The sequence below is a fragment of the Aethalodelphis obliquidens genome, unplaced genomic scaffold (assembly GCF_003676395.1).
Source record: "Aethalodelphis obliquidens isolate GAN/ISIS:26980383/991018 unplaced genomic scaffold, ASM367639v1 scaffold49, whole genome shotgun sequence".
NCBI classification, from domain to species: Eukaryota; Metazoa; Chordata; class Mammalia; order Artiodactyla; family Delphinidae; genus Aethalodelphis; species Aethalodelphis obliquidens.
The window spans coordinates 4,204,564-4,223,357 of record NW_020837993.1 but is presented as its reverse complement, the minus strand read 5'-3'; the positions used below and the strand labels follow the sequence as shown (position 1 = coordinate 4,223,357).

At 45.3% G+C, this 18,794-nt stretch overlaps 1 protein-coding gene across 2 annotated transcripts in view; it reads right to left on the bottom strand.

Annotated features, from left to right (window-relative positions):
* Positions 1 to 7,217: 7,217 nt before the first annotated feature.
* Positions 7,218 to 18,794, bottom strand: part of SLCO3A1 (solute carrier organic anion transporter family member 3A1) — a 318,353-nt gene continuing 306,776 nt past the window's right edge. The window contains exons 10-11 of one of the 2 annotated variants that reach the window (XM_027083145.1): positions 16,576 to 16,818; positions 7,218 to 7,884 (exon numbers count right to left, since the gene is read on the bottom strand). In XM_027083145.1, coding sequence (XP_026938946.1) covers positions 7,802 to 7,884; positions 16,576 to 16,818 — 326 coding nt within the window. In that variant the 3' untranslated portion in view covers positions 7,218 to 7,801. Of the gene's footprint in view, positions 7,885 to 13,652; positions 16,819 to 18,794 lie in introns of those variants that run through there. The other variant, XM_027083144.1, reaches the window with a different exon arrangement.

Here is an 18,794-nt window from a genome sequence, read left to right as displayed (position 1 = left end):
AGCACTCCTGGGAAGTTACCTGTCGTCTTCTGGATTTTTCTGGTAGTAAGATAAAGTTTTATGCCTTTCTTATCTCTACCTCACAGAAGTATTTCAAGCACCTAAAAAAATATGCCAGTGTAGACTGCCACCAAAACTCATAAATGAAGACCTGCATATAAACTCATGTAACTAACAGATACCAATTACCTGGAGGCTTTGGGGGTGATAAACAGTAGACAATGATTGAGAAATAAAAACTTAGACCTGTGTTCATAACTATAAGAGCAAATAGAGTATTGGGCCACCCCAAAAAGGGAAAGGAAACATCCTTTATCACTCAGGATCCAAAAATCTGGACCCTAATAATCGCTTCTAGTTTGTTGTGAAATTGATGAGAATTAAATAAAGTGTTTGTAAACTCAATTTTTAGAGCCATTTTGAGCCAAATCTGCATATGACTGTTCGATAGCTTGGAGAGTTTAAGCACAAAAAATTGTTTAAATTTGCAAAGTGACTACATGATATCACATATTTGCCCACTATTTAAAATAAAATCCTCAAACCAGGAAATGTATTATTCACTTGAAATACTTGCAGAATTGACTTTACCACGAAATCCTATGTCTTTCATAGATCTATTCTTATACAAAGATCAAGAGGATTGGTGTCTGTGTGGTTTATAAAACTATCTTAGTTGTAGCTTCTCAGAAGTACATGATGTTTATAAGGGTTGGATGCATGCTGATTTTGGAAAGGAATTAATACATAATTTGAATTCAGAGTACAAGCTTTTAAAAAATATGATCCAATTTAGAGAAGCATTTCTGAAAAACCTCTGGGGAAAAATTTCTTTTATTAATCCAATCAGCCATTGGATGTCATTCTTCCAATAAAATTATGTTTATCTGCCAATGGGTGACTCTGCTTCTTATGCATGTAATTTCAGTGGGTGCAAACGGTGATGGTAAATAATTGTCCTCAGGGAGATAATTGCTCTTATAATTATTTACCCATGCAAGTTAGCTCAGTTAAAAATTTAATCCTCTGGGCTTCCCAGGCAGACGCCTGCCGATGCAGGGGACACGGGTTCGTGCCCCGGTACGGGAGGATCCCACATGCCGCGGAGCGGCTGGGCCCGTGAGCCATGGCCGCTGAGCCTGCGCGTCCGGAGCCTGTGCTTTGCAACGGGCGAGGCCACAACAGTGAGAGGCCCGCGTACCGCAAAAAAAAAAAAAAAATTTAATCCTCTGTCAGATGACCTGGCAACATGAGAGAACGTGTTTTCTATGTCCTCAAGTGGAGGAAGAGACCTTGCCTTTCTTAGACATTTTCTGGGTGCCAGGCACAGTGCTAAGTGCCTTATATACACTGTTCCACTGAATCCCACAATCTTCCTATGAAGTGGGCATGATTATCTTCACTTTATTTATGAGAACCCCTCGGTCCTGTAGATGGCAACTAGAGGAACCTAGACTGAAACCCAGGCTAACAGGCTGGTATGAAATAAATCCTATTTCACAGAGTGTTTGCAAGGCTTCAATGAGGAGGCAGAACCTGTAAAGGATTTAGCCCCGTGCTTGGTACATTGTTATGTTTATCCTCATGTCTGTCATAGAGACTTGACTTCTGTGATCACTGCCTGCTTCCTTCCAGAAACCCATTCCAAGGGACAGGGCAAAACCTCATACCTGGATCCTAAATGAGAGAGAGAGTTCTTCGGAGGCCTTTGCATGTCCTACCTCCTCGAGAATGTCTTTATCTGTCTGCTCTGGTCCTTAAGGATTCTCTCCTCTCCGAATTCCCATCACTGTCATGTCTCCATTTCTTAATAATAGTGCCTGGATGTAGAGTGTATTGTAGAGTTCTTTTTAGTATATAGAGGCTTGCTTTTCCTCAATCCAGATTGTAGATTTATTGTGTACAGGGCTTCCTTGGATCTCTCCACAGGGTCTCCTAGGGTACAGGGCTCCATACGAGACCCTGGATCGATACTCTTTGATCAAGTGTGAAGCCTACAAGTCATTAGCTACCTGAAGCCTAGAAGGTGCTGAGGGCTCAGGCTCAAGGCAGCTGTTTGTTTTGAAAAGGTGGGAGACTTCTTTTGAGGAATTGTCATCTAACATCAGTGTCACCCATTGGCTGGCCTTCCTCTTTTGATGATCTTTGTATAATGTGGTGATGTGGCATGCCAGGGGAGATCTTTGGGGTTTTTCCCTCTTCAGAGAAACTGGCACTGACAGCTCCTCCCTCCTTCCCCACATCCCATCTGTGCCCCCGCCAAAAGGCTGGAGAAGGGGGTGAGAGGTCACCATTTTGCAGGGAGAAGTGATGTCTACGAAGAGTGACATTGACTAGTTTTCAGTCCCAATGTTAAGGGAATGGGGTCCCCAAAGCAATTGCTGGTAAAATTTGCAATTACATTAAGAAGGGGAGGCTGACATCTTGCACACGGGGTGCCGGGGCTTGCAGCCTTGTCCTGCCGCTATCAGAGCATGCTGGGGAGAGGTGAGGGAGTACACTGGCGAGATGGGCCGGGGAGGAGGGAGGCAACGACAGACCTTGGAACCAATCTGTTACAGAGAGCTGGGGATGCGGGCCCTGCTCCTACCCCAGGCCTGAGCTCAGGTGAGGTGGTAGGCTGAGGGTTTCCTAGGGAGTCACAGAGCCCAGGGGAGCTCCTGGGACGGGCTCCTTCTTTAGTTGGGCTTCCTGGTGCCTGTCTGCTTCCACACCAGTACTTTTCAGAAGGGGTTCAGGCAGCAATGACAGCCAGTGATGGCAGCAAGCTTAGCCACGGGCAGTCTGGTAAGCAAACCACCCTGGATCCGAGTTTGGGCAGACAGGAGGGAGGCAGTTGCGGGGAGAGAGCAGAACAAGCTTCCCCTCGCTCCAGGCCCCCAGAGGCACAGGTCCATCTGGCCTGCCCTTGTTGGGGAGGGCTTGAATGGAAGATGTGTCAGGAGTTTCTCAAATGGCCAGGACCAGGGCTTAAGAAGTGAAGCGAAGCTATTTTAATAAGTAAAAATGACTCAAAAAATTAAGGAATTGACTGATTAAGTCATTTCAGGAGCAGTACACAGCAGAAAAGAGGGTTTCCAAAAAGCAAAGTGGTAGCAAATATTGGTAAATGGAAGCTGGTTTGTATTTAAATGGCTGAGGACGAGACTTCTCAATGAAACGCATCACTTCTTGAGCCCCACCAGGGACAGATGATGGGCTGTGCGTACACTGAATTCTCACCATGTCTCTGCCAAGGAGGCTGAAACCTTCCCATCTCAGAGCCACATGTAGCCGAAGTTCAGAGGGGTGACTTGACATGCTAACCTGGCAAGGTTAGTAAGCCGCTGAGCTGAGATGCAGACCTGTTACCTGCTCTTTCCACCAAGCCATCCTGCCTTCCTACTGCCCCCAGCTGTAGAGGGCCTACTACGTGCAGAGGACCTCACAGGGTCCTGTCTGTACTAACTGAAAATCACAGCCTTGCTTTAAACATGACGTACATCAGTTTGAAATATGGAATGGATGCAGGAACAGCAATCACCTCCCGCAGCACTCATATTCCCAAGAATTGTAGGATGCCGTGAAGGACGGGGTGGGACCAAGTCGGACTGAGGGCCTCCAAGTGTTTTTAAGCCCTGTCCTCACCCACGTGGTCTGAATTCTGTATCTCTCCTCCCTGCCTCAGTCATGTTTTCAGGATTGATCTGTTGATACCATCTGAGGAAATGATTGACAATGATATGCTTCTTCAAGGGCCATGTTCACAGAGACAGTTGCCATTTAAATAAAATCTCACCTCCAGTGTCCTGCTCAAGACATACATCTCCCCAATGTTCATTACAATACTATTTATAATAGCCAAGATGTGGAAGCAACCTAAGTGTCCATCAACAGACAAATGGATAAAGAAGATGTAGTATACATAAACAATGGAATATCAGTCACCCATAAAAAAAAGAATGAAATAATGCCATTTTCAGCAACATGGATGGACCTAGAGATTATCATACTAAGTGAAGTAAGCCAGTAAGCCAGACAGAGAAAGACAAATATCATGATATTGCTTATATGTGGAATCTAAAAAGAAAAAAGATACAAAAAAACTTATTTACAAAATAGAAATAGACCTAGAGACATAGAAAACAAACTTATGGTTACCAAATGGGAAAGGGAGGGGAGGGATAAATTAGGAGTTTGGGATTAATAGTTACATACTACTATATATAAAATAGATAAATAAGGACCTACTGTATAGCACAGGGAACTATACTTAATATTTTGTAATAACCTATAAGGGAAAAGAATCTGAAAAATATATATATATAACTGAATCTCTTTGCTGTACACCTGAAACTAACACAACATTGTAAATCAACTACACTTCGATAAAGAAAGTCAAAAAAAAAAAAGGCATATTGTCTCCCTTTCTAGCATTGCATTGTAATGCCTAATTATTTGCATAGAACTTAAAGAGCTAGGCAATGATTATTTTAGAAACAACAGAAGGAACAGCCATTTTCTTTGGGCTCTTTTCTTTTTTGTTTTTGTATTTTCTTTTTACCTATATCAAGCACTGATTTTACTATGAAAATTTAGTTGCCTTCCTACAGAATAATTCCCCAAAGAAATGGAAGGATCAGCATGGGAGCAAGTTAAGCTTCCGGGGTAAGAAAGGAGCCTGTTGCTAAGCTGGGGGTGTAAAGCCTGAGGACAGAGGTTCCCACCTCCTTTTCACTGGGAGACGTTTCAGTTGCTCCTGGGGATTGTGGGCAAGTTCTCAGTGACAGGTGATGGAGAGAGCCTCACAGGAGAATGTCTCCTTTCCAAAGGAGGCTGCTGGCTTCTGCCATGTCATGTTTGAGTCCCTGAGCCTGTTTTTTTTATATTGCTGGTCAACTGAACTCATGCATTTATTACCCTGCCTTTGTGTTCCAGGTTGATTGTCTTCTTTATTTCACCTTAATTACCTTAGATGGAAGAGGGAAGTGAGATTGCCCATTGAAACACTCTTGAAGATCTGCAAAGCTCTCCTTTGGGGATCTGATAACTACGTGTTTATGCATTTTATACATGGGAACACTAGAACTCAGAAAGGTTAAGACACTTTTAAAAATGCTTTCTGGAAAGCAAAAGCTAGTCTCTGCCCTCTGCATTAATTAGACATTTCTCTGCACAGTTATGGTAACAATGCTATAGCAGGAGTTCCTGAAGTAACAAAGCCTGAAAAGAAAAAAAAAAAGGGCAGCTCTTTGTAAAGTGGATGTGATCATGGTGGTTCTGAATCCACATTCAAGGCCACAGAAACAGCTTGTTTTTATTTCAGTTGTGCCAAATGTTTGGGTGCATGACTAGCCCTTTCACAAAGACTGAGAAAAGGGTCAAGTTGGAGTTTCAGATCTAGATCAAGATGGACCAAATATATACGTAGTTGAAAGCCCCAGTGGCCCATGGTAGTTGATAGGACATCTGGAGGAAATGGCATTTGGATTAATCTAAGCAGTCTATTCTCCCTGAGTTGGTTGAACAACCTGTGCACACAGCTCTCTCACGGACCTGCTTAGATATTGAAGCAAATATCTTCAATATTAGATATTGTCTTACCAAAATAAGTAAGACATCTTTGTGAAATTCAGATAAAATAGATGGGAGTGTAAGTTTTCCATAAATTGACTGCCTTTACGGTGGAAAATATAGCAAAAGAAAAGAAATTGGACTGTAGGTGAAAAACAAATGTGAGATTTTGGACTGAGAACATGGATGCCATAAGCAACACCCTCCCCTTCTTCCTTCTTCTGCCTCCAACTGAATTTCCAGTGCAAATGAAGCTCAGATTCCATGAGGAATCACTAACCACTTTTTCAGCTGTTTCAGCATCTTTTCACATCATGATGGAAAACGTTGAAATTGCATTTTCTTGGGATTTTTATGCTGGAGAGAATACATCATGTTGTTTTGTTGCAAAAAAGAAACAATCCCATAAATAATAGGGTCAGGCTGAAAGAAGTCCTCGAGACACCAATGGGCCAGGTAATAGGGCCTCAGAGAAGGTAACTCGCCCAAGCATACTCTTTTCTGAGTCCATGGATCCCAGAGTGAAAATATCAGGCAGGGCTGAGGGAGGGTGAAGTCTTCAAGGAATATTAGCTTGACAAGCGTTGATTTCAGGTGAGCTCAACTGCAAACGATGGGGCTGTAGGAGGGCAAGATCCAGGCTGTAAGGGGATCTGAGAACATAGGTCAGTTATCAGGGTTAGCCCCACACGAGGACTGGGGCCATGCTGGGTCTTCTGTTCAGATGACAGAGAGTGAGCGTTAGCTCCCGGAGCTCCTGTCTGGCCAGGGGTGTAATGGCTGTAGTGAGGACTCTCAGATGCACACCAGCGGCAGGCATCAACTTGATTGTCCATAGGAGGTAGGAGCCCTGTCAGTGGATTAAGGATGTAGTGGAGAAGCTGGCCAATTAGGAAGCAGCCTCACAACGGCAGCCTAACAATGACTGGGAAGGCAGTGGAGCTCCAGCCAGGCAGTGAGGCTTGTGGGAGGGTCTATGGACCTAGAGAAGGGAAGGCAAATGCTGCCCTTGCCTCAGAGGGGTGGGACTAAAGTCAAAGCCCCAGAGGTTGATGATTCTGAGGTTGTTTGTTCATCATTCATTCATTCAATTATACAATGAACATCCACCAAATGTCACACACGATTCTAGGCACTGTATCCCAAGAGGAGGCCGTTACCTGCTCTCCCAGGGTTTACGGACAATGGGAGAACCAGAAAGGAAAACCAGATGGTGACATTACAGTACTATGGAATGTATCAGTAGGAACCATGACAGTGTTGTGGAGCATCTAATTCCAGCCAGAGGCTGGGAAGCAATGAACAAGTACCATTTCTCCATGCCCATTCTCTGTGAGACATGGTGCTTCCTTCACACTGGATTTCATTGAAGCCTTACCACAATTGTGTAAAGCAGGCGACAGCATTCCCATTTTACAGATGATGAAACTGGGGCTCAGAGGAGTCAGATTACTTCCCCAATACCACAGCAGTAAGCGAGTGCTGGGATGAGGATTTGAACCCAGGTCTGTTTCGGCTCCAAAGACTGTGCTCTTTTGAACTATTCAAAGCCCGTAAATATAGAACACACACAGCCAGAAACACTCTCCTCAAGAGTCTTTGAGGATTGTCCTACCCAAGACACAAGAGAGAAAGATAATAGAGATTACAGCGTGAGACTGAGCAAGAATTAAAATAGTGCTTTTAATATAATTCTCAGCAAACGTACAGTATGTACTTTACATCACATATTTCTAGACTGCTCATCTGGAAAATAGAAGCTGCAAAAATACAGAATACCACACTCAAAATCTATTGAGTATGTGCTTTTTTCCCCCCTCTGTTCTAGGAAACAGGGTAATTTTCACCCCCTCCTATTAAAATCCAGACTCAGCTGCTTTTGGAAGAACTGTTGGAGCCCTCGGTCAGAGAAGCATTCCCAAGAGGGAGTTTTCTAAAGCATGTCAGCAGACCATCCCCACAGGAGCCAAAGGAGGGAATGGGCAGAAGGAAATTTGCACATCTGGTCAATATTACTCTTTAGTGATCCAGGAAAATGCCTACTCCAAGGGTTTGGAGGACTCCTGGCCACAGACACCTGCTTAGTCCTCGTCACAGGCCTGTGCTTGGGGCCTCAAAGGACCACGTACTGGCCGGAGAGTCCTCACAGGGACCCTTGGGTTCTCGGGCAGGGCAGAGCACGCTAAGTCAGGCCCGCGAGGTCTGTGGGCGGTGGCGGGCTGTTCTGTGCAGGACGAGGGCCAGGCCCTCAGCTTCTCACAAAGGAGTCTTCTGAAGGTGACTGTGACTCGGGACAGGTTTTCTCAGTCTCAATGTCTTGGTACTCTGTGCCTAAAGGGGGAGGGGGGAAGAGAGCCAAGAGGAAAAAGAGATCGGTCTTTTCTGGTTTTCCTACTTATTTTTTAGGCTTATATAACAGCATCCTGGCCTTCCAGTGGAATGGATAAGAGCAGGAAGTCATGTCAATAAAATGCTACGTTTTGCTCCACGTCACCCCAAGGAACCAGACTCCAAGCCCGAAGACCTTTATGTTGGCCAGACTTTTCTGAGAAGCGCATATCTATACATGTCTGTACCAACACCTACGTGGATGTTTACTCTATGGGAAGGAATAAGCTGCATCCCCGTCATCAACTTATCTTCATCCTCGTAAGTCACCAGTGACAGACACTGTCACTGCAATCTCTGTTGAACAGGTGGCTGTGTACCAGAGAGAACCTCCTGGCATTCTAACGTCATGCTTTCTCCTCCAGCATTTGGGACCAGTTTGCTTTTCATTCAGCCACAGAGGGTCACCACATGCTGAGTGAAAGAATCTCCTCGTTGGAGCAAGGTTTTTAAGCCTCCACAACACTTCTGAAATAGATGCTGCGGCTTCATTTAAAAGGCACGAAAAACCCAGCTTCGTCCCTGTGATGACTTACAAGTTGTGTAGGTCTCCATGACCGTGACATGCAGCTTTCCTGTTCGATGATAGCCAGAGCGGTACCATGGAAATCCCCACTCATTTCCTTGTCCTCTCTAGACTCTGACCCGGTAGTACAAAAGGTGACAATGTGGAAATGTCACTCCTTTCCTCAGGATTTTGCAGCTGAGACCTGGCTTATAGGAGATGCAGCTCACATGTTCTGGACAGTTTAGAGAATCCTTCTCAACTTTCACAAGGTTCAAGTTCTTTTAGTCTTGGAGGCTCTGTTAGAAGCCATGGGGGCAGGGATTTGGGGAAGGTGGGACAGAAGTGAGAGAGATGGGGTTGGTTCTTGTGTGCAGAATGAATCAGGCAGAGAATGATGGGGAGATGGTCAACTTCTGCTGACGTGGCTAAGGTGGAAAAAGGAAGGAGGAGTGTTTCTAAAGGTCTCCAGTGTTTACTGAAGGAAAGAAAGTTCTTCTCATTTTAGATCTCTGTGCCGGTAGGCAAAGTTTGGCAGAGGTTTTCACTGCCAGCTCTTGCCTCATTTCTCTATGGAATTATAGACTTTTGTAGGGGTTTCTGACACTAGATGCCTTCCTGGCTTCATCAAAGCTTCCTGAGGAGCCAGCCAGATCTGCGTTCTCACTTTGGTGGCGTTTGTGGTGTCATGGAGAGAGCACTGGTTCAGGAGTCAGACCCGACATTGGCTCCTGGTGACTTTCTAACTAGCTGTGTGACCTTGGGAAGCTTTGGTTTACTGAGCCTTAGTTTTCTGATCTGTAAAGTGGAAACAATGATACTTACCTCACAGGGCAGGTGTGAGAAAGCTGCTGAGAATATTACCTGGGATCAGGCCTTATGGCCCCTGGCACGTGGGTAGCAGCCTCATAATAAGCATGAGCTTCCAGCCCCTTTCCTCCTTTAAGGGGCTGGGCTAGAGCACAACTGATGTGTTAGCTGGGTTCCTCTTATAATGAAACTTCCTACGTTGCATACTTCCACTTCATTTTATGGTCTTCGATTATAAAATCCAACAGTCTTGACAAACCCATCTCCACGAGAGTTACCTTCTATTAAGTTAGCATGAATTTAAGAGGAACATTATTTTCTGGGATGTAATGGGATGGTAAAAATCTCAGCCTACAGGATGTTAAACCTCCAGAAAATTTACTATGGTTGTTCCATCTGCTCCTGGTAAGAGAACATAATCACTTTACCTCACAGAAAAATATTCAGAATCGGTGCTAATCATCAATCACTGATTGTTGGCCTGAGTCGTTAATACAAAAATCAAAACATCTAGAAACTCTGTTCCTAAAAGTCTAGTATTTGATAATAGAGCAAGACATATCTCCAACCAGTGACTAGCATCGGTGTGTCTGAGGCCCTGGCCTGGAGCCGAGCTCCTGAGGTTGATGCTGAGGACTGCAGGGGTGCCAGGTGGGAGGGGTGTCCGGGGTCTCTCCCACTGGAGCTGATGACCAGTGCTGAGGACTGTCTCCCTGGCATTTCAGCACTTTGAAATTGCATTTCAAAATGCATTAGAGTGGAGGCATCATCTCCTGTTTCCTCTTACCTGCCTGCTTCTGGTAGAACATCCCAAATAAGTTATCACTGGGCTCTGTGGTTAAGACTGGGAACAACACAGGAAGAGCAGATGTCCCCAGAATACAGCTGTTGCCATGTCCCCGTTGTTATGATAGGGGGCATGCGAGAGCGTGGGGGCATCCGTAGTCCATTTGTGTTGGAGTCTTCTGAATAGGACATCCCTACAGGTGGGAAGGGTCTCTCATTTCCTGCCCAGGATGGAGGGAGTACCCATAAAGGCAAAGAACACGAGCTTTGGACTTGTTGACCTGGGTTTGAAACTCGGCTTTGTGACCTTGAGCCAATTCTGGAAGCTTTCCCAGACTCATTTTCCTTTCGTGTAAACTGAAGTTTAATAACTGCTTCTGCCTCACAGGACTATGGTTGAGATTAAATGAGCTAATACATGTGATAAGCTGGTTCATACTAAGTGCTTGGCAAATGTCAGCTACTATTATTATTAGTTATTATTCATGCTTACCAATTATTCCACTGGGCATATCTACTAGCTTTCTAGTGCCAAGGTTTCGTCTTGGAGGGAAGAAACTTGAGACACTATTCAGTATCTGGATTCAATCTCCTCTGTCTTGTTCCTGCATTTTCCCCTCCCATGTCCACTTCCATCACTTAAGAAAAACAGATGATTACTCTGGTAGAGCTAGGAAGTGAGTGTCAGGGCTGGAAGAGACTGTAGATTGTATAGTTCCAATTCCCCTCGTTACACAGGAGAAAGATAATGTTGCCTTCATTGCAAACCCTGACGACAATGGGATACTTACCTCATTCTTGGAAAATGGGATACCTGAATTAGATTTTTAAGGCTGAAGGACCCTTCCAATCCATGACTCAGCCCAGGCTACAGTGGCCTCTGCTGCTACAGTCCATCAGACTGTATGCCATGCTGCTTCAGACCTCGTTGTTTTCCAGAACAGAGATCAGCATGCTACAGCCCTCCCTCAGCCAAACCCAGAGACTGCCTGTCTTTGTAAATAAAGCTTTATTGGAGCACAGCCCACTCATTTGTTTACACATTGTCTCGGGCTGCTTCCCTGCTATGACAAAAGAGTAGTGGCCACAAAGACTCAATGATCCTCAAAGCCTAAAATGGTCACAACCTGGCCCTTTATGGAAGGTTTGTGAACTTGCTCTGCTGGTCCTGTCGATGGAGGATCTCTTCCCCTGGCTCCCTGGCAGACATCCACTGCTCTTTAGTTCTTGTTTTCTAGACCACCGGCTCTCTGAAGCCTTCCTGATTCTTGATGCCATGATGCCGAACTTCCCAGCTCCCTGAAACAGCCCTCATTGCTCCCAGACACAGACAGACAGACAGACAGACCCTGGCTCTTAAAATGACTATTCTATTGCTTTTATTTGTGTTCAGGTCTGTTTCAATCATTAAACTTTGAGTTCTTGGAGGGTGGGACCATGTCTTCTCTACCTTTGTACCTGGTTCGGAGACTGGCCCACAGTCAACATTTTAATGAAGTAGTGAGTGAATAAACACATCACTGGAAATTATCAAGCTCATATAATGCTCCCCTAAATGGCACTAATCCTGCCAAGGAAAACTGTGCTACCATGTGGAGGGTCCCTGAGAAGCATGAGCTCTGTCCTTACCTCCATGGCAGTCACAGATTTCTAATGTGCTGGGGAATCCCGGCTTTTCTGAATTCCCCATTTCAGGCTTTTTAACTCATGTCCTCCCTGCCATGATAACCAAGCACTCTGAGGTCACCTACAAGCATGAGGAAGGGGAGACACAAGTGGGTGGCTGTGTGCAGACAGTGTAAGTTCCCGTGTGATCCTAGCAACAGGCCCCGAAAGAGGCATCTGAACAATGTCTTTCTTGCATGTTCTGCCAGTTAAGAGATTCCTCTGTTTTACCAATTTATTCCCGAGTAATACCCCAGGGGGGCTAGGCCCAAAGGCTATCGGTAGGGCTGGTCACTCTCAGAGATTAAGTCCTCACAGCTGTTCAGAACTCAAGAATTTGAACTGAGTTGGGAGAGGTGAATAAGGAGGAAACAAGGAGGGAAGGGCAGAGAGGAGGAAAAGGACTCTGTTTATGCCTCAAACTAATTTCCAGGCTCAATTTAATTTCACTAGCACCCTCTCTTGGAAAATGTCGCACCTCTGAGGGATTTGATCTGGATTCTAACCGAAAGGGAGACACAGACCATGGCTCAAAGGAGGCTGTTGAGAGGCACTGACATGAGCTCAGTGGAGTAATTAAGCCCCTATTATGTGTCTGGCACCTTCTCCTGGACAGATACTGGTTCTCCATCGAAACAGGTAAGAACAGCATAAGATAGCAAATATTCTGTTAGACTGAAAAACTGCTTGTCTGTTTTTCTCCCCTCATCCAAACCAAACCAAACATACAAACAACAAAACAATAGGGTGAACACCACCAAAACATACAAACAACAAAACAGTAGGGTGAACAGCACCAAACAGGACAGAAGCTTACCCTGTCCTGTCCCTCTGCTCTTGATTGTATAATCAGCTGCATTGATTTCTACAGGTTGAACTTTATTGCTTCACGTTGCTCAGGAGTACATTCAGGACTCCCAAACAGGGCTTAGAACACAGGCCTGGTGGGCTTGACTGGGTGGAGAAGAAACCACACTTCCCATGACCTGAACAGCGGGCAGCAAGAAAAACAGCCTTGTAGGCTCATGCGGAACCAACAGCTTCTTCTCCTCAGAGGGTTTCCCTGTGAGTATACATATGTTTCCATTTTACATGCTCCTCAGGAATGGCCTGCTTTGGAAGTGTGGAAGATAATCTATTAGCAACCACGGCAGAATCTTTTTCCTGAGAAACCTCCTCAGGAGTGGTGTGGCTATCATCCCAGGGACCAGCTGGCCGCCTTGAACAGAACATTTCTGTGGGTCACCTTGGGCCTGCGTGCAAGGCATGGGAAATGTTGCCACGCCCGAGCGAGGGGATGCTCTAGGTTATTATTGGAGATGGGGAAGTGGAATCAGGGATTTGAATGTAGAGACACCACTTAACCAAACTCTACAAATCATCACTAGGGGAAGCTATTCCACTGGAGGGTGGGGAGAAAGAAGCGATTTTTATGGAGAAGCACGTTCCTTCCTGCTCGGAAGACATTAGGAAGTCTGTCAAAGGATTCCTTAGAAGCTCTTGGTTTCCCCTTATTACTTTGCCTGTTAAGGGCTGCTAGCAAACTCCTTAGGGGACTCGTGAGCAGAAGCATCTCTGGCTCCTTCGTTAGCTGTGAGGAAAGCCCACATGCTGCGGCCTCCTGGAGTGGCAGTGTCCCTGGGGTGCCTGGGAGCTTCACAGCCTTCCTCTGTGGAGGCGTGAAGAAGGCAGCAAAGCTGCTGGGCTTCCCTGACAGCGCACAGCCTCAGCAGGAGGAAGACAGCAAACTCCGTCCCCCAGAGACAGAGACTCTAGAAAATGTGTTCACTTCATATGCAGGAATATTACTGGTAGAAACCTTTTTGGTCTATATGTAGGAGTTACAAAAACCTGTCGCAAGTTGCAGCAAAGAGAGCCTTTCCATCCATCCCTGGGCACCTTCCACTAAGGTGGTGGAGGGCTTTGTAGCAGAAGAGAGAGAACGTTAGCATTCACTTTCTAGGTTTATTCCGTCCCTTACATTTTTGTTTTCCATAAGTCCAATGAAGATCTCCCCAGGAAATCTTTCCATTCAAAATCCTGCTCAAAACCAAGCAAATAATCAAGGGGCCGGATTGGGAAGGGTATGTACAACGGTTCCTTGTAGCACAAAAGGAAAATTAAAGCTAGACTAGGTTTTCTGTTCTGGAGTATGGGAGAGAAATTCAAATTTTTAAAGGTAACAACAACACATGTTAGAGCCCTCTTACAAGAGGGGCCTTTAAATTTCGATCCAGTTGTTGATAAAACTGAGCCCTGGAGTTGTTTTCCTTTGTCATCTTAACCTCTTATTCAGCCTAAAATCTTAGGAAAAATAGCCCAAATGCAAAGAGTTTTCAAAAATCTTTTTTAAAAAACAAAAACACAAATAGCCCCATGAAACACGAGGTTCTGCAGCCTCCGTGGGTGTGGACTGATTTGGGGGAGCTACACGATCATATACAAGAGGGCAGTGATCTATTAGCAATACATTTTCAAGACAAAACCAACCCAACACCTATACAGGATGGAATCACAGCCTCGGGAGCCACAGAGTGTACACAGTTTATGAATTGTTGGAGAACAATCCCACCTTTAACTAGTTAACATATTGATGAGCGTCCCCATTTTCAGGAACAAGGACAGACTCGAGCAAAACACAGGAGGAAGCTCTTCCAGAAGCATCCTGTCCCGGGATGCAGCTGATCACGGTGGCTCCGCACCGCAACACAAGCTTCTTTTGGGCATCCTTGCTCCGTGGGGCTTTTCTCTAGTTTGGGGCTGTAACTCAAACTGCCCCATTTACAGCATTTGTTAAAAATTCATCACAATGCCCCTCTCCCCCCGCCCCACTCTTTTCTTTCCTGATTCTCTTGTTGCCTTCTAGATGACCTGAAAATACGTGTCTGTCTGAGGTGAAAAAGCCAACCACCAACCCATCCTTGGGGTCTTTCCAGGCCCAGGAGTGGCCTAGATCAAGGTCACTGCAATAGCATGAAAGGTGGGTTAACTGGACCCTGTGTGTGCATGTGCGCGTGCTCTCTCTCTCATAAGCTCTGCCCCTTCTGCAAACGCCCCACCAGGCCGAGTCAGCTGGATGCAAGAGGTTTTCCTGTGATTCTTACCCCAAACAACGGTAGGTTCGCTTCTAGCTGTTTGAGATTCAGCCACTTTCAAAACACATACAGACAAAGGCCTCTTAGTTCAAGACTGACCCTGAAGATATTAGACATTTTCAGGCAGTGAACGTGCAGTAGCTTCCAGGAGCTTGTGGGTCTGTTATCCCAGACACTACATGCTGCTCAAAGCTTGTGCTAGGGAACTGTTCTTTTTTCCGTCTCCTCTCCCCAGAAGCCCTGCACCCATACACACAACCCACAGCTAAGCGTGTCTCCGCTGCAGGTTGAAAAGAACACCTCTTGGCATGTGAAGCAGGCATATGAAAGGGCTTCCCGTGACAGTGATCACTGAATCATGGGGAATAAATGGAGAAGGCAAATTTGCAATTCATCACGTTATCCCCTGTTGCCTCAAATGTGATCCTTTTAAAGGCAGGGTGCATATACACTCTCTTTTTTAAGCTTTTTTTTTTTTTCTTTTAACACACTGCATATTCTTGTTTTCACAGACTATCCAAATGAGGATAAAATGATAAAAAAATTACAATAGATTAATTGCATCCCTTGAATAACATTATATTTTTGGTGCATTAAAAAAGGAGAAAAGTAAAAGCAACCAGCGTAATAAATTCGGCCTAGAGAACTGTGTTAGTGACTGAAGGGTTAACACAGATTTGAGAAGTAGTTAAAAATAGTATCAGAGGATTACACATACAACAGTTTGAAATTCATATGCATTGCATTTTTTTCCTTAAAAATGGCAAAATGTTTGGCAAATGTAAGCAAATGACTTGGACTAGGTTGGGTTTCACCGGCTCTGAGCGAAGTCAGTCATAGCCAGGTGAGGCCCACTGCTTCCTGAGGTCACTCTGCGGGGCTGGGGGACGCACCCCAATGGGAGGTGCTGCGGGGAAGGGGAGGTGCTGGCCCCCCCATGTCCGGCTCCCCCTGGGGCCCTCAGTCTTGAGAAATGGAAATGGAGCTGGTGAGAGGTGTCAATTACAGTCTCCAGCACAGATCACCCTTTAGCATCGCTGAGAGAACTCTGGGGCCTTGAACCACATGTGTAGACTGGGTGAGTCGTCCACACAGCGACCCATATTGCAAAAGTTAGAGAAGTGGGCCTCCACTCCTCCGACTTGGGTGCCCCTCCACCCCCGTGTGGGCGGGGAGGGTGGCATGGGGTGTGTCACTAGTGCTTATCCTGGCAAATGTTGTCAACTTGGGTTTTTTAGTAGACTTCTTTTTTTTAATATATATATATTTTTTTGTTTTGTATGTGTATATATATCCAGAAAGGTCCGTCCTCCAAGCCGGCCACCACTGTTCCCTGAATTTGGCAGTGCCTGTTGCTTGCAGCTGTCGGCATCCTGAAAAAACCATGAGGTGCCTTCAAAGAGTAGACTCTGAGCCCCAGGAGGTTGCATGTCAACCACGTGATCCCACGCTCTCCTTAGTTTGAATCCTGTCTGGCTCTGATTTTGAGAAAAAGGACAAAGGTGCTGTGTGTACATGTGTGTGTGTGTGTCTCTGTGTGTATTGAGTTTTTTTTTTTAAACTTTTTTCTTTTTTTCTTTTTTTAGGAAAAATGACCCTTGGATGACTAATACAGAGTTCAACCCTCCTTCAGTCACTATAAAACAGACTCCATGTTCTCACACCACTCATGATCTTCAAGGTTATAGATAAATTTTGTCCTATGTGTCTGGTTGGCGGGCACAGGGTCCCTCCCCAGATTGTCTAGGGTCAGAGTAGAGGCAAAGAACTCACTGGTGCTCAGCCCGCCCTCGTGGTTTTTGATGTATCGTTTATAGTTTTTCCTCAGGCACTGCCACGTGGTGGTGTAGAGGAGGAAGGCAAAGGACTTGAGCGCAATGGCGATGCTGACGTACAGGTATCTGTAGGCCACGTTGTCGTAGAGGACGCAGGCGCCTTGCTCCCCACAGAATGTGCTCCAGAACAGGCAGGTGGAGTCGATGCCGGCCCCGAAGATGAGTGGTGGGGGGATGAAGCCTGTCAGAGGGAAACGGACAGTTAATGTTTGGGCTCGAACGGCTGGTTCGATGGAGAGAAGGGCTCCCCTGTCCCCGTACGTATCTCTTCCGACAGGACCGCAGGGTTCGTGGACCACATTCAGTGGTTCTATAGCACAGTGGGGTAAAGACCCTGTCAGGAGGTCGAACTGCTTGGGTTCTAATCTCAGCTCTGCCTCTTCCTGCACAAGCCTGTGCAAGTTATTTAAGCCCTCTGTGCCTTAGTTTCCCCATCTGCAAGATGGGGTTAGTAACATCAGTCCTTCTCAGATCACTGTGAAGGTTGGCTCATTGAATACATGGAAAGCATTTAGAACAGTGCGTGGCACAGAGTAAACACAAATGACATCTGGGATCATCACCCACTGAGAGTCTGAGAAGGAAGAGTCTTCCCTGAAGGGATACATTCTTGGTGTCACTCAAAGCAGTGCACCCTTGTAGAGGAAACTGCTAAGAGGCATCATACTCTGCGTATTGCTCTTTTGCATGGAGCTTCTGAGGCTGTGTGGGCTCTTGAGAGGAGGGAGTTGGAACCAGAGGGGACCAGAGGTTGAAAATGAGTACACTACACCTTATGTGTGTGTATATATAATACGCACACACACATATACATATGAAGGATGTGTTCTCATATATGTATATATACAAAGATATGTAAGTATACACGTGTGTATGGTTTAATAGCTGGAAAATATCTGCACACATACTGACAACTTTCCTTCCCCTAAATATTACCACTGGAACAGAATACTTTTCATTCTGAACCAGGAACCGGTTTTAAAACCTTCACAATAGATCATTTCATGCACCTACAATCAGTCATCGAAAAAGGCAGACGAGATGGAAACTATTCATCATCCTTAATTCAGTTCTCTGTTACTCTCTGCGTTCATGTGCCTGCTGCTACCCCCGAGCTCAAAGGTTATCAGGCCTGGCTGCACATTAAAACCCTCTGAGGTGTCCTACCCGAGACCAATTAAATCGGAATATTGGGTATGTGGCCTGGTCATCAGCATTGTTAAAATAAAATATTCCCAGGCGATTCTGCCCTGTTGGGGGAAAAATGTTTCATCTGTATTATGGGAAAGCAATGGATGGGCCATTAATACAAATTAATTGCTTCGGAAGAAACAGTGTCCCCAAGGCCAGAATATGGTACCAATCGTCTTCGGTGAGAAGCAGGAAGTGATCCCTGGAAGCAGGTGGTGACAATTCCCATATCCCAGTGCCAAGGTACCCTGATACCCTGAGCATTCTTTTCAGCCCTGGACTGAGTTTCACTTTTGTATTAAGGAAAATCCCACTGACAATTTGATGAGATATCGACCTTTCCGTCAGAAAAATACATCTACCCACAAAATTGCATCCACATTTCAGGGGTTTCATGGACCCCTGAAGTCCATCCATGATCACCAGAATAAGGATGGCTCTGTTACATCCACAGCAGAGCCTCAGAGGGCAGCCTGGAAGAGGGGGGCTTAATGAAGGAAGCAGCACTTCCTTGGTTTGCTTTTTTAACTGAAGTCTAGTTGATTAACAATGTTATGTTAGTTTCAGGTGTACAGCAGTGATTCAATTACACATATCTATTCTTTTTCAGATTCTTTTCCATTATAGGTTATTACAAGATATTGAATACAGTTCCCACGCTATACGGTAGGTCCTTGTTGTTTATCTATTTTATATGTAGTAGTGTGAATCTGTTAATGCCAAACTCCTAATTTACCCCTTCCCTCCCTTTCCCCTTTGATAACCATAAGTTTGTTTTCTAGTCTATGTCTGTGAGTCTGTTTCCTTGTTTGTTTGGTTTTTTTAAACATCTTTATTGGAGTATAATCACTTTACTTAGTTTCTGCTGTATAACAAAGTGAATCAGCTATATGTGTACATACATCCCCATATCTCCTCCATCTTGCGTATCCCTCCCTCCCACCCTCCCTATCCCACCCCTCTAGG